We start from the raw sequence: 15,505 nt of genomic DNA, 5'->3' as shown, positions 1-15,505 counted from the left end.
TTGTTGAGGGCATTATCCATATGCCTCTTGAACACTGACAACTGTGGGTTATCAACCACCTTTCTGGGAAGGCCATCCCAGTGTCTGACCAACCCTCATGGTACAGACATGCTTCCTAATGCCCAGTCTGATCCTCCCTGGTGCAGTTTTGTGCTGTTCCCATCATGCCATCAGCTCCCCAGAGCACAGCCCGGCACCTCTCTCTGCTTCCCCTCCTTGGGGAGCTGTAGAAAAGGAGCTGGGGAGGGCTGTATGAAGTGACATATAAAGCAGCCCCCTGTACACATTTCATTTCATGCTGCACCGCAATACATTTGTATTTGTGTGACAATCAGCTCCTCTAATTGTCATTTGCTGGACAAGGTGAGCCAGCCTGCATGCATCTTTTGAACGCAGAACTTAGTACCTGCAGCAAAAGCAGTTGATAAAAAGACAAAAGCCTGCTCCTGCCTTTTTTTTTTTTTTTTTCCTTTTACATCCAGGGTGAGTTGTATTTGGGAATGGATTTCAATGTTTCATTGATCTTTCAAGAGATTTGCAGACAGCTATATGCTCACTTGTTTGACACCAACCAGAATGCATAAGAGCAGTACAGTTGCTGGAATTCGATTTGTGGTCCATGAGGAAACTCTTCATTCCTTCTATCTGTCTGAGACAAATTAATCTACACAGGAATATGTTATACTGTAAGCAGAGGGGGCACTGAGCAGACTTGAGCCCACTTGTTGTTAACTTGCTCCCCAGTTCTGTCCAGCTCCTGGTTGCTCTTTCAAAAAGCATGCCTAAGAGCAGAGTGGGGCACACCTCTCCTTGGTGCCTCCATGCACAGAAGTCATATTGATGAAATCTTTTCCCACTGCACATCACCTCCCATACACCCCACTGGATTCATGGCATAAATCAAACCTTGAGAATTACATTTCAGAAGCACCATGGGGGTGAGCTGAAGCAGTGCCCAGGCATTGTTTTAAAATCTTAGAACTGAAAAATAGTGTACAAAGTTAATTATCAGAATATCAGAATAGTAATAAGAATAAATTGGAGACAAGGGGGCAGGCATATGATCTTGAGAGGAGCAAATGTGATTTTGTTTGGAGTCTCTGAAGCTCACTGTGGCCATATAAGAACAGCAGGACTAGGCCCTCCAGGGCCATTGCTGTTATTACTTAGATTATAATAGCAGCACCACAAAGACTGTTTGTGATGGGACTCCCCTGGCCTGAAGGGCTTAAAGGCTATGTGAGACCAGGTAGACAAGTGGAGTGAGGAGGAAAGTACTTTTATTAGGATGAAGTGATTAAGAGCTTGCCCAAGGACACTTACAAAGCCTTTGACAGAACCAGGACTTTAACCTAGATTTCATTTTGGCACCTTAATCATAAACACTTAACCTATCTTTCCCAATGTCTCTTCAACAGCGATTTAAAGTAGGCTTCATCTCAGTACAGCATCACCAGAAATGTCTTCTCATGCCATCAGCTGATTTTGACAGCCTTTGCATGAAGAGAGATCCCTTTTTGTCAACAATGTGCTGGTTTCAGCCGGGATAAAGTCAATTTTCTTCCTGGTGTGGTGCTCCGTTTTGGATTTAGGGCGAGAGTAATGCAAACACATCGCTAACACAGCGATGTTTCAGTTGTTACTGAGCAGTGCTCACACTGAATCAGACGCTTCTGCTTCTCCCCCTTCTGAGAGGGGTTGGGGTCACTCAGGAGCTGGTAGGGGACAGAACCAGGGCACCAGATTCAAACTGGACAAAGGGATACCCCATATCATGTAGCATCTCACTGAGCAGTGACAGTGGAGGTGTAGCTGCTGCTCAGGGACTGGCTGAGCATCATCAGTCAGTGGGCAGGAAGCAACTGCGTTGTGCATCACTTGTGGTTTTCAAAATTCTTTTTTTTTTTTTTCCTGTTTTCCCTTTCTTATTAAACTGTCCTTACCTCAGGCCATGAATTCTTGCACATTTTCCTGGTTTTGATTCTCTCCCCATCCTGCTGTGGGGCAGCCAGCAGAAGGCTGTGTGGGGCTGAGCCATGACACCCAGCCAGCAGCCGATGGAAGCACAAGCACAGAGCTGGCGGCAGATGGAAGCCCTGAATTCCAGAGCCAGCTATTGTTTCTTGAGCCTTCGAACAGCTAAAAACAGCCAGCAGAGAACCCAACTGGACAGAAACATTACCCCTTAATGTTCCTTCCATAGCTAACATGAGTGTGCTATTAGTGAGCAGAGCCTCAGGTGCTGCAGTGTCCCTGTTCACTGCGGGGGACTTGGGCCAGACAGCCTTTCCAGGGCCCTTCCAACTCCAAGCAGTTCACGACTCCAAGGTGAGAGGACGGCGCCTTCACTTGCACACAGCCTGCGAGGCACCGGGAACTTCACACGGAGAGGGAAATAATCACCTCTAAAGCTAAGTGATAATCCTATCTTTTATTAGTTCCTTGACCCTCGCTTTCACTGTCAACAGAGAGCGTCGGTGATGGCACGCGGCTGTCCTACACGGCTCGCCCAAGGACGCGCGCACCTGAACGCACCCTCCGTCCCGCAGGGCCCCGCAGCGCCGCCCCGCCGCCACGCACGGCGTTCCCCCACCAGCGGGGAAAACCGACGACGCCAAAGCCAGAGCCCGCCGCCCCGCTGCCTCCCAGCCGCGCTGCCACAACACGCGGGGCCCCGAGGCTGCCTGCGCCTGTGCCGGTCCCGCCGGGACCGCGCCGCCCCGACCTGCTCGCAGTACCTCACTCTGTCCTTCTCCGCCCGCCGCAGCTCCGAGTCCCTCTGCAGCACCTGAAAAATCGTCCTGGCTTCCTCCTCGCTTAAAAAACTGAGGTCCGGCCGCTGGGGAGCCGCGCTCATGGTTTGGCTTATCTCCCTGCGGGCGACCGGAGGGCGGCGGGCGGCGCGGAGCCCCTCGCAGTGCGGCGCGACTCCCGCATGGCCGAGCCCGGCGGGACGGCTGCCGCCCCGCGCCCGCACCGCGGCCCTCTGCCGCACCGCCCCGCCGCGCCCTCCGCGCCTCCCTCCCTCCCGGCCCGGCCCGGCGAGGCGGGGAGGAGGTGGCTCCGCAGCCGGAGCTGCTGCTCTGTGCCCGCGGGCGGGACGGAGCGGAGCTGTGCGCGGGATTCCTCTTGTCCCGGCTGCGCCGTGCCGCCCCGGGCGCTCGCTCGGGCCGGAGGGTGGCTTGTGGTAGCAGTGCTGGAAGTTTTCAGGAAGAAATAGGCAAGGAGTTCTTAACCTTTCTGTGATGAGCATATCTAGAATCATAGAATCATTGAGATTGGAAAAGACCATTAAGATCATCCGTCCAACCATCAACCCATCCCCACCATGCCCACTAACCACATCCAAACGTTTTGTGAACACCCCCAGGGATGGTGACTGCGCCACCTCCCTGGGCAGCCTGTGCCACTGCCTCACCACTTTTCCTGAGATGTTTTTCCTAATATCCAACCTGAACCTTCCCAGGCACAATTTGAGACCATTGCCCCTTGCCCTGACACTGTTAAGTAACTTTATTCTGGCAGCTGCAGCTCCACTCTGGTGTGAACAGAGCAGAGATGTGACCTGAGCATGTGCCTGCCATCCCTGGCAGCCTGGTTGTGGTGGTGTCACCCTGGCGGGCTGTTGGACTCCCATACAGTGACTCTCACGCCTTTCTCCCAGTTGCACTTGCACAGCACTGATTCCTTCCCTTCAATCTGCTCTCAGATTGAGAGGCGTACCCAGCATCGCTCATGGCTCAGCTCTGCCTAGTGGGTCCCTGCTGGAATGGTTGGAGCTGCTCTGCTCTGACATGGGGCACTGATGGGCGCTCCTCACAGAGCCATCCCTGCAGCCCCCCTCCAAAACCTTGTCCCACAAATCCAAAACAATAGTACTAAAATGTCCATTGAAATATGTTAGATGTCATCGTAGATGTGATCACAGGTGCAAGGAAAAGCAGGCACACTTGCTTCTACGGAAAACAGGCAGTGGGAACATCAACACAGCATGATGCATGCAGCTGCCTTCCCATCCCATACTGTGGGCTGATGTGGGGCCGCAGAGGAACACTTTCCCACTGGGAAATCATGCTGTGCAGGTGAAAATAAGGTCCTCAGAACAACATGGATAGCACATTCTAGAAGGTTCCTTGTTTTGGGGTATCTCCTGGCATCACTTGGCAGCCCAAAGAGGAACTTTTCAATTCCTGGTAACAAAACAACAAAAAGAAGGCTATCAGACAATGGAAATGTAATGGAAGCTGTGGAAAGTTATGCTGTTTAGAAGATGCAGAAAGAAAATGTCTCCCACAGAGAAAAGACCCAGTGGATTTCTATTAGGGTATGGGATGTGCTTCTTGGTAAGGTCCAAACCTGTTATTTCAGCAGATGCAAGAGCCGCAGTCATCAAGCTTGCAGACCTCTCTTCTCTTAGGGTAAACATCCTGCCCTCCCTGTTCTGTTGTGCTGAGCATAGAGTGACTGTTTCATTACTCACTCAGCCATCGTACCAGCCATCTTGGCCTTTCTTTTCTGCTTTCAAAGGGAAGGTAGCTACACAGAAGGAATGCCAAGCCACAGCCTCTTTCTTTTGTGCCTTCTTAGTGGCTGTGTTCCATCAGAAGAGGCCAACTGCACAGAATTTCCCCCAGGACTCTCCCAGGCAGAGGGTTGGGCAGCACTCTCCCTTTCCACCTGGCACCTGCAGGGAATGGGAAGCAGCTGATCATGGTGCCTCGCAGCTTCTCCCAGAGCTGAGAATAACCATGATAACAATCTTTTCTGTTGATCCGCTGAATAAACTTGGTCCAAACATTGCAGTTGAAAAGCAGCAGGGCAGATTTCAGATAATTGTCAGAAGAAATGTCTTTTGCTAGGGAGGGCATTCTCCATGGTCACAACACAGGGCGTCATCAATGCCCACTGTTGCCTTATAAGTGAGCTTTGATTGGTTATATTGTGGGCTTTTTTTCTTCATAAATATATACATTCAGAGTACATAGCAAGTATATGGATGTTCTTAAGGGTTTAATTAGAAAGTAGTCACTGTAGTCCTGACAAAAAAGTGTAACATCACCCATGAATTTGTCTATTTTGTAATTGCATTTATCCTGCATGTAAATAAAGAATGAAATCCATATTAATAAGTTTTTGTAACTCTTCTTTTCTAGTAATCTAATTAACTGCCTTTTTACTACCAAGGTATGGTAAAATACATACAGTATTTTAAGCACAAAGAGGAACAGGGCCAAGGTGTTGTGGACCATGTGCCTAGACTTCAGCAAAGCTGTTGACACTGTCTCCCATGGCATTCTCCTGGAGAAGCTGGCAGCCCATGGCTTGGACAGGTACACTCTTTGCTGTGTAAAGAACTGGCTGGAAGGCCGGGCCCAGAGAGTGGTGGTGAATGCAGTTAAATCCAGCTGGTGACCAGTTAGGAGTGGTGTTCTCCAGGGTTTGGTACTGGGGCCTGTCCTGTTCAGTATCTTTGTTGATGACCTGGATGAGGTTACTGAGTGCACCCTCAGTAAGTTTGCAGATGACACCAAGTTGCCAGGAAGTGTCAATCTGCATGGGGTTAGCAAGGCCCTACAGAGGGATAGCTGGGCTAAGGCCAGTGGGATGAAATTCAACAAGACCAAGTGCTGGATCCTGCACTTGGGGCACAACAACCCCAGAGAATGCTACAGGCTTGGGGCAGAGTGGCAGGAAGACTGTGTAGAAGAAATGAAGCTGAGGGTGTTGGTTGACGTTTGTCTAAACGTGAGCCAGCAGTGTGTCTATGTGGCCAAGAAGGCCAATGGCATCCTGGCTTGCATCAGCAATAGTATTGCCAGCAGGAGCAGGGAAGTGACCATCCCTTTGTACTCAGCACTGGTGAGGCCACAGCTTGAGTACTGTGTTCAGTTTTGGGCCCCTCACTACAAGAAAGATGCAGAGGCCCTGGAGAGTGTCCAAAGAAGGGTCTGAGAAGGGTCTGGAGCACAAGGCTTATGGGAATCAGCTGAGAGAACTGGGATTGTTCAGCCTGGAGGAGGCTTAGGGGTGACCTTATCACTCTCTACAACTGCCTGAAGGGAAGTTGTGATGAAGTGGGAGTCAGCATCCTCGCCCATGTAACTATCAATAGGATAAGAGGGAATGGCCTCAAGTTGCACCAGGGGAGATTCAGGTTGAATGTTAGGAAAAACTTTCTCTGAAAGGGTGGTCAGGTACTGGAATGGGCTGTCCAGGGAGGTGGTGGTGTCACTGTCCCTGGAGGTGTTCAAGAAGCATTTAGATGTGGTAGTGAGGGACATTGTTTAGTGGAAAATTTGGTGATAGGTGGACGATTGGACTGGATGATCCTGGAAGCCTTTTCCAACCTTGGTGATTCTATGATTTTATGGTTCTATGTTCATTTCATATATAAGCAAGTGATGGGATTATTTAGAAGAATGCAGAGCAGACACACTAAGGCTTGTAGAAAGATGCTGCCACACAGCATGGTAGTTATCAACCTGGAATAGAGGGTCAAAGTAGCATAGGAGAAGCTGCAGATATCAGACTGCAGTTATTACTATTAGTAACTACTACTAGTAACTACTAATAGTAACAACTATTAGTAATGTTAATTGCTAGTGCCACTAAAGGGGGTGCTGACACACATACCTTAATTATAGGCCAAATTCTTCAAAAACTGGATTTTACAAATACTGTTATACTAATGGGTGATGTTAACTCCACTTACTCTCAGTGGAGGATTTCAAAGTGTAGGACTCCAGAGAGCCAGAAGGGCTGTTTCTATATGCTGATCTGTAGTTGGGAATACAGGGGAATGTGCAGCAGGGCTGATTGCATCTCATTGCAATTGGCCTTGAGCCTTGGAAGAACTGTAAGGTCTTGTCTAATCCTGTTGAACTAATAACCGTGTAAATTGTCATGCAGATTAGTGAAGGCTTGTTTAATTAACTCCTTGCATTAAGTGAAAGAGGCTTCATGGCAATGCAAAGATGAAATATGAAGCGTCTGTCATTTAAAATGTATTAAATCTGCTTATTGTGTTTGAATTAATTATTTCCAGCACCAACCTAAGTCCAAAATAATTTGATAAAAAATACTCTGAAAACCAAAGGCAGTGCCTCTCACTCTGTTTAATAAGTGCATCATTTATATTTCAGGTTACTGCAATAGTGGTAATTGAAGTTTTTGTATTAAGTTAACAATGAGAGGTCCCACTGAGTTTCACAGGACAAAGTGGGCTGGTTGCACTGCATGGTTTCTACACACGAGGAGTGTCCTGCAGGATCTACAACTGGGCCTCAGCTCCCACTTCAAAAGCACTTTGGACTTTCATTTAGGCATTTTAGCTGTGAAGTGCTGTGCTTTGAAGATTGCCTGGATGTCAACATCCAAATGCTGCTCATGCTATTATAGCTGTTTGTGCACTGCACAACCTCCTGTGAGGCAAGCAGGGAGCCAGGGCTGGGCTGAGCAGGTTGTGGAGCGTAGGCCATTTTGTTCGCCCTGGAACAGCCACAGGCAGTAGGCCTGCTCCTACAGGGAAAGCCAATCTTCCTCTCACCACACTCACAAGTCACCTCTTGCAGCTTGTGCGGCTGAAGACTGCTCCATTTCACAATTTCCTCAAGCACTTCCTCTCTCAGATTTTCTCATTCATCTTCTTTTCTTTTCTTCCCAGTACATTGAGCACAGGCCTATTCTTCCCTCTTTTTAGACTCCAGCCTACTGTTCTCTCCTCACCGTTCAAGTACTCCTGGCTTTTGTTGCCCCTCATGGTAATGGCCTTCCTGCTCATAAGTTGTCTGTATGAGTTTATGAGATCCTCATTTTTTTTCAATACAGAGTTATTCCTTCTGAAATAGAATTGATGATCCCTTATGATGGCAAAAAGGGCAACTCAGAATCATAGAATCATTAGAGTTGGAAAAGACATTTAAAGGCCATCTTGTCCAACTTACCTGCCATGAGCAGGGACAACTATGGCTTGATCAGGTTGCTCAGAGCCTCATCCAGACTGAGCTTGAATATCTCCAAGGATGGGTCATCTACCACCCTCCTGGGCAGCCTGTTCCAGTGTTTCATTAAATGTGGGAGAACATCATGAGAGAGATTTGTGAAATAGTGGCTGATCCTTGCACTTCATGATGCTCCTTTCCTAGTATTTTGTGTAGCTTTGGACATTGACTCCGTGGCATCCTTTCTATTTGCTTTTTGCTCATGCCTGGATGTCTGTTCTTCTTCTTCACTCCCTAACTTCAATTAATGGCTAGTTCCACTGTGATATCCTTTGGGACTGTACTTTCTCTGGGCTGGAGGCAAGAGAAGATTGTGAAAAGGATCTTTCTGTTTCATCAAGAGGTACATATGTGTCTGGTGTCTCCAGTGCAAGAGCCATTGGTTGGCTAGTGCTGTAGATAACATCTGCTCTCCTGGAAGAAACTATGTAACCCTCTCCTTAAATATGTACATAAACATAATCACCTGAGGCCAGTGCCTGGGACACAGCAAAATTACACCTTTAATGTAGTAAGTATATATGCTAGTGCATGCAACCTATTAAGACAGGCTTGAGTAAAGGTAAAACGAATGACTGAACATTAAAGAAGAGTTGTTAGAAACAAGAAGGCAACCTTCAAAATGCTGAAGTCATATCCAAATGAAGAAACTAGAAAAATTCATAATCCTTGGCTGATAACATACGAAAATAAAACTAAATGCACCAAAAAAGAGTGGGGAAGAGCAACTCTAAACCAGTACTAAATCCTTCCTCAAACACATCACAGAGCTCATCAGAGAATCTGTAGGGTTTGATCAATGAACAAGATATAAAAGGAGAACTACAGAGAGCGGGAGATTTTTTCAGAGAAGAAATTGGTGTTCATTGTGGAAGAAACTAGGAAAACCCACATGCCAGAATCCTTTTCCAAAGAGGATCTGACCAAAACTGAAGTGACTTATGTGACAAGTTAGAAATGCAAATATTAACAAACTACCAGTACTAGAAGTTACTTCACACAGTGATTCTAAGAAGACTTAATGCAGTCTGTAACTGCTCGCTGTAGTCCTTGATACCTGAGGACTGGAGTGGAGCAAATAGATATCTGTTGTAAACAGTTTTCAGAGAATTGAAGGAGCTACAGGATTATGCATCAGATCTCTGGATAAATTTGTGGAAATTGTAGCAATGAACAGAATGATTATTGGGTTAATACTGGGTTAATGCAAGTTACCTTGGGATAGTCAATGTGGCTACAAAAGAAAGGGATGTCCTAGTTGGAATCTTCTTGGTGCTTTTTGAAGGGAATCAGCAGATCTCCCAAACGAGGAAAGGCTGAGAGAGTTGGCTCTGTTCAGCCTGGGAAAAAAAAAGACTGAGAGGGGATCTGGTAACATTTTATACATAAAGGGAGGTGGGATGCAAATGGGTTGAGACCAGGCTCTTGTCAGTAGTGCATAGTGATAGGACAAGTATTAGTAGCCTAAAGCTTTAACACAGTGAGTTCCATGCTAACATGCAGAAGAACTTCTTTATGTTAAGGGTAATGGAGCACTCCAACAGGTTGCCCAGAGAGGTTGTGGAGTCTCCTTCTATGGAGATACTCAAGACCTGTCTGAACACCTACCTGTGTGACCTATTGTAGGGCACCTGCTTTGGTTGGGCTTGATGATCTCTTGAGATCCTTTCCAACCTCTGCAATTCTGTGATTGTATTTCAAGATAGTAAAGACAAAGGCGGAGACAAAGACAAAGACAGACTGTGAGGGACCACAAGAGGCCTTTGTAAGTCTGAGTGACTAAGGAACTAATAGGTAGATAAAGTTTAACTTCTACAAATATTGGTATGTGTAGAAAACAAGCTTAACATATAAGTTAGCTTTCACATATAAGCAATGGACTCTAAGCTGACTATTACCATTTGGAAGAAAAGTCTTTATGCCATGCATAATAGAAAACTAGGCCAAATATTAGAATTTATTAGGGAAGAAAAATAAGGGTATGCTTCACCTTCAGCTTGTATGTGAATATGGAATTCCACTTGGAATACAGAATATATTAGGTACTCATATGCAATATATATTAACATAATATGAATATTTGTAGTGAATATATACTCTGCATATAGAATGAATATATATGCATATATCATGCATAATATATATTGATTTACTGGTTGTGTATGAATATGGAACTCTATTGAATATGTAACTAGAATATAGAATTCTATAAATTCTCTTTTCTATATGGAATGGAAAGAGTTGAAAGGGATTTGCTCTGAGATTTTTCTAATAGAGGAATGGAGGGACCATCAAATGGACTAATAGGAGCTAGTTTCAATCCAAACAGCAGAAGATGAGTTTGTGTAACTCTTTGCCAAAGGATTTTATAGATGCAAAAGTTTAAATGCCTTAGAGGGGAGATGGCAAAAGAATTTAAAAGAGAGATTCATTCAGGACTATTTAATAAAGAAAACAGTCGGAAAAAAAAGCCAGAGCTGAGAATAGTCACATTTTGAAAGAGCTTCATATACCCTTGTTCTTGTTCCTTAGGTGTTTGCTTCTGGCTACTGGTATCAACAGAATACTGAGCTAGATGGAATGGTGGTCTGAACCAGCATGAACCTTTGTGTGTTTCAGTGGACATAGACAGAAGGCATATATGTGAAACCTGAGAAGATGGGCTTATGGCAGGGTACCATTATCTGAATGGGTTGTGAATTGGACTAGCTGTGGAGCCTTCCTAAGCATTCTTTGATAACAATAATGCCTTGGTAATAGAGATTTGCTCCTGGGATCGCATCTGCCACATAGCTAGATTCATAGCTGTGGCTACAGAGGGCTCCTTATCTTAGAAACTTTAGAAATTCCTGAGATTTTATTTTATTTTATGCCTTTTGTTCAGCTGTTCTGCACATGTGGTCTTCACCAGTTGCCATTAGATCTTCACTAACAATCTGAATGATGAGGTGGAATGCATCTTCATTACAGCAGCAAATGATGTTAAACTGAGAGAAGATGGTGTATGAGGGCAAAGAAGGTATTTGGAGGAGCAGGCAATAATCTCAATAGTCAGCAGTCTAGAGAAGTAGCCTGACAGAAACATCTTTGAGCATGCATGAAAAATCCTATGCAACAGTACAAGTTGGGAACTGGCAGGCTAGAAAGCAGTCTTTCAGGAAGATACAAAGAGATCATGATGAATAAGCTGAATGTGAGCTAGCAATGAGCCCTTGTGACATCCAAAGCTAACTGTATGTTGGGCTGCACTACTAAGAGCATTAGCCAGCAGGCTGGGGGAAGTGGTTATTCCTTCTCCATGACATTCAAGGGGCTGCACCTGGAATATTGTGTCCAGTTTTCATTTTTCAAATACAAGAAATGCTGGCAAACTGGATAAGTCTAGTGTAGGAACACAAATCTTACACCAGGAGGTTGCAGCATGATACAAGTTTGAGAGAAATGAGTTTGTTCATTCTGAAGAAAAGGTTGAACTAATCTAATTGCGGTGCACATCCTTCTAGTAGTGGGTAGTTATACAGTGAAAATAGACAGGATCTTCTTGTAGGCCCAGCACAGAAGGAGAAGGGGAAACATACATAAATTGCATTAAAAAAAGTCTTTTTCACCCTTACAAAAAAAACTCAAAAACCATGGTTGATCAAGTACTGGAACAGGTCATCCAAGAAGGTTTCACACAGGCAAAACTTGAAGGTCATGAGCATCTAACATTAAAGTTAGGTCTGCTTTGATATTCAACCTCATGATCTCCCAGAGTCAATCCAGATTAATCTACATTAATGGTTCTGTGAGTCTAAGTTGTTCGTAGCACATATTCTCTGGATCATAAGAGAGATTTACTATAAGCAACTTTGACTGGTTTCCTTAGAATCTCAGATTGTTGGTGAAGAAGAAAGGTAATGAATCAAAATAATCACTTTAATTTTAATTTAATTAAGGAAGTTAAAATAGGTAAAATGTCATTAAAATCTCACCATCTAAAATAAAGTTGCATAAACAAAAAAACTTCATGATATCTTTAATTAAATTGTTTGAGCTAAAAGCACATCATACTTTGTCTAAACCCTGAAGCATGTACAGTATTATTAATACTCCAGAGAAAGCTTTGGTTTTATTCACTTGCTCTGTTTCAGAGGACAAGATATGCCAGCTGTGTTATAGAGAAATCATAACAGGGAAAATTAATATAAATTGTGGAGCAAAAGTGCCTTCTGTTCCAGCTAAGAAGCAGATTGTCTGTGTTCTGTGATCTTCATTGGTGCATAACTCCAGGAGTGCTTTTATTGCAGGAGGATTAATAGGAGGAAGCAAAATTCTTTGTGTAGGATAATACTGTCTAGTTCTAACTCAACTGGCTTTGCATAAATATCCTTAACAATGAAAGTTGGAGAAGTAGCCCATTTGCATCCTTCTTTTAAGTATCAGTGGATATTGATGTTGGTCAACTACAATTACAGTATGTCAGAGAAACATAAATAGTATTATTCTTTAAAAAGACTTTTTTTGCTCTTGCTTTGTTTACAGCAAGTGAGTTCAGGTAAAAGACGTGTTTGGGCTTCAGTTCAACTCTGGGTAGGTAGTTCTCTCCTACATACATTGACAAGAAGTCTCAATGACTTCAATTGCTCAGGAAAGTATTTATTTTATGAAATGTAAACACGTGAAATGTAGACAGCTCTCTTTAAGTGATTTTGCCTAGTTACCTTTATTTTCAGTGAAGAAACCAAGCATTTGTGAACACAATTTATCTAATTCTAAAGTAGACGTCTAAAATAGGTCAGATGAATCATGCCTGAAAAGAGACTGTTTCTCTGCATTGAAGATGAAGGAAGACTGGCACAGCTGGCTCAGAATTGTATGCTACAAATGTCTAAAGTTAGATGAGAGGAATCCCATCCCACCTGTTCGTACACATAATAAAAGAATACCAATACGGTGTAAAAAAGAAAAATGAACGAGCTGTCCCCAGGCTTTGAAACAAGTTATTTTAATCTTGAGCAATTCAGCTCTTAATTTAGGGTTAGATTCAGTTCTCATTGAAGTCAATAGCTGTATGTTTTGAGAGGAATTTAATGAGGTTTGTCACTTAGTTTTGTTTAGTCTCTCATCAAGGATACTTAACTAAAGTCAATTAGAAATGGATTCTCAGTGCTTAATGAGAAAGGATATTTTATAAATGCGGATTATACTTTGAATAGGACTTCTTGTAACTTAGTTTTTTTTTCATCCGAGTTTTAAATTAAATATATGAGCAGTACTGATAAATCCTTACTTAATAATTGTAATTAAAATAACATCAAAGAACAAGTTTATTTTCTTCTTCCACAGGATGATGTTCCCTTTAATTAATATGTGTAATATATTTAAAAGTTCAGCAGTGTTAAGTGACAGCTCTGGAACTTGCTTTGCTCTATCAGTTTGCAGAGATTCTCAGTGACAGACCCCAGATGTTAAGGGGTACACAGTACAGTGGAGGTTGATTTGAAAAGTCTGAACAAAACATTAGAGGCCTAGTAGAGGTGATGAAAATGAACAGCTATCTGAATAAAACCACTGAAGATTTACTGTGTAGCTCAGGTGTAATCCAGTCCTGATCTCAGTGTGAGGAATTAAAGAACGGGGCATGCACTTGCATGGCTGTGACCACGACATATAGCACAGAGCTTTGCTAGCACTAAATGAAGCCCGGTGATTCGTGCTCTTTTCTCTCCTTGCTCAATTAATCCTAAATCTGGCTTCACAGTTAACTGATTTGCATGGGCAACTAGTAGAGAGCCCTTGAAAAACAGGAGAAAGGGAATTCTGTCAGGCAGCAGAGAACATCCACGCTCTGTTTGACACCTCTAGTGCAAGAGCAAAAGAGGACAACGTGGAAGGAACACATTAAGAATGAAAGTAGCAACTCTGCATATTAATAGCAGAATTAAATTAGAAGAACTGGGTTATATGGGAGTGGCTGAAGGGACTCTCAGGGCACCTGAGAGTAAAAGAAGAGGACTTAACTATATGGAGAAATACAAGCAGCTTAGAAAGAAACTGCCAACCCTGTTCCTGTGGAATGAGATTTTCACTGAATGAGCAGCTCTCCTGTAGAGCAGTTCTGTTTGCTGTCCCATTGCTAGCTTTCATCTACCCAAGATCTTGCCTGCTTTAGATGGCAGGAGCAAATCCAGCCAGTTGTGGATAGTCTGTGTGAGCATGTGAGGGAGGACTGCGTGCTCTGCTGAGCTCTTTAATGGCAAGTACTGAAGATAATAACCTGTAATGCTGCTAGGGATACTTCAGCTCCTCTGGTGCTCTCCATCAAATCTGTGCTGGAATTTTTCTAATTGTGTCAATTATGTTATATAAGACAATTTAGTACAGACTTACAGAAACTCTGGGTCCTGAAGGGATGTAGAATTAAGTCCTGTTCCAATTGAATTAGTTACATTAGTACCTTTCCTGTTATCACTTTGTTAATTAAGCTTGCAGACTTTGTATTTCATACTGAAAGAAACATCAAGTTCATGTGCATAAAAAGTGAAAGTGGTATGTAATCCATTACTGAGTTTACAAGGAATAATTAAAAAACAGAAATGATATCAATAATGCACAGGGAAGGTATGAGAGGCTGCACGTATATTAATTCATATTACTGCAGTGTTTTCTGGTAACTTCTAGTATGTTTATATGCTGAATAATTTACATATATTCTTGTTTTCTTGAAACAGCAGCCATAAATTCTGTATTATACTGATGTATTTCATCAGAAGAAAGAAAAAATTACACAGGTTTTATCATGCTGTGAGAGTAGGCTGAGTTTCAGCTTCTTAATTGCCATCACAATAATGCTAGTAAAAGAACTTCAATGGCACAAGAGCTTTCAAAATAACTTCTTCAGTTTTAGCTTCTTGTTTTATTTACAAGCTCATGTGAACAATATGGAAGTCTCTTTCTTAAAAACAAATGAAAAATACAGAACCAAGAAGGTAAAGCCTTAGTAATACCCGGATATTAAAGGCAAGGAGATTTCTCTGAGATTAGTATGCTCACAAAACAAACACGTTCATCTCCTTGGCTGGATTTGATGGTGGATCATTGCCACACGATCAGAATGACAACAGTCATTAACAAATTAGTAAAATTGCACAATACTGATTTTGCATCACATTTAGCACGGTTATTTTGTCTAATATAATTTGCAAGGACTTGTCTACCCTGCAGGTCCTTTGATGCCAGTCCTATGCATCACAGGTATTTTTATGTACTTATGCTGGAGTACCTGACAGTCTGTTTTTGAGATAAGTTGCTGCCCAGGAAATGGAAAATGGCACTGGTAGGACAGACGATGCTAATCTGGTAGGATGGCTGTCTATGTGTTTTTGCACTCTGACAGAAATTACCTGAGTAACACACTTTTATTGAGCGTTGGCAGCAGCTCACAGCACCAGTATGTCTCCCAGTGGGAAAATAACCTGGACTATGGAGCTGCCTCCCTGTAGGAGTGAACTCTACTGATGGTA

General features: G+C 43.5%; 1 protein-coding gene across 1 annotated transcript in view; it reads right to left on the bottom strand.

Annotated features, from left to right (window-relative positions):
• EXPH5 (exophilin 5) overlaps positions 1-2,945 on the bottom strand; it is a 33,357-nt gene extending 30,412 nt beyond the window's left edge. The window contains exon 1 of the mRNA XM_031606194.2: positions 2,739-2,945. Within this exon, the coding sequence (XP_031462054.2) occupies positions 2,739-2,857 (119 nt within the window). The 5' untranslated portion in view covers positions 2,858-2,945. The remainder of the gene's footprint in view (positions 1-2,738) is intronic.
• Positions 2,946-15,505: the final 12,560 nt, after the last annotated feature.

This window comes from Phasianus colchicus, chromosome 1 (assembly GCF_987193195.1).
Source record: "Phasianus colchicus chromosome 1, bPhaCol1.hap1.1, whole genome shotgun sequence".
NCBI classification, from domain to species: domain Eukaryota; kingdom Metazoa; phylum Chordata; class Aves; order Galliformes; family Phasianidae; genus Phasianus; species Phasianus colchicus.
This window is presented reverse-complemented; position numbering and strand designations above follow the sequence as displayed.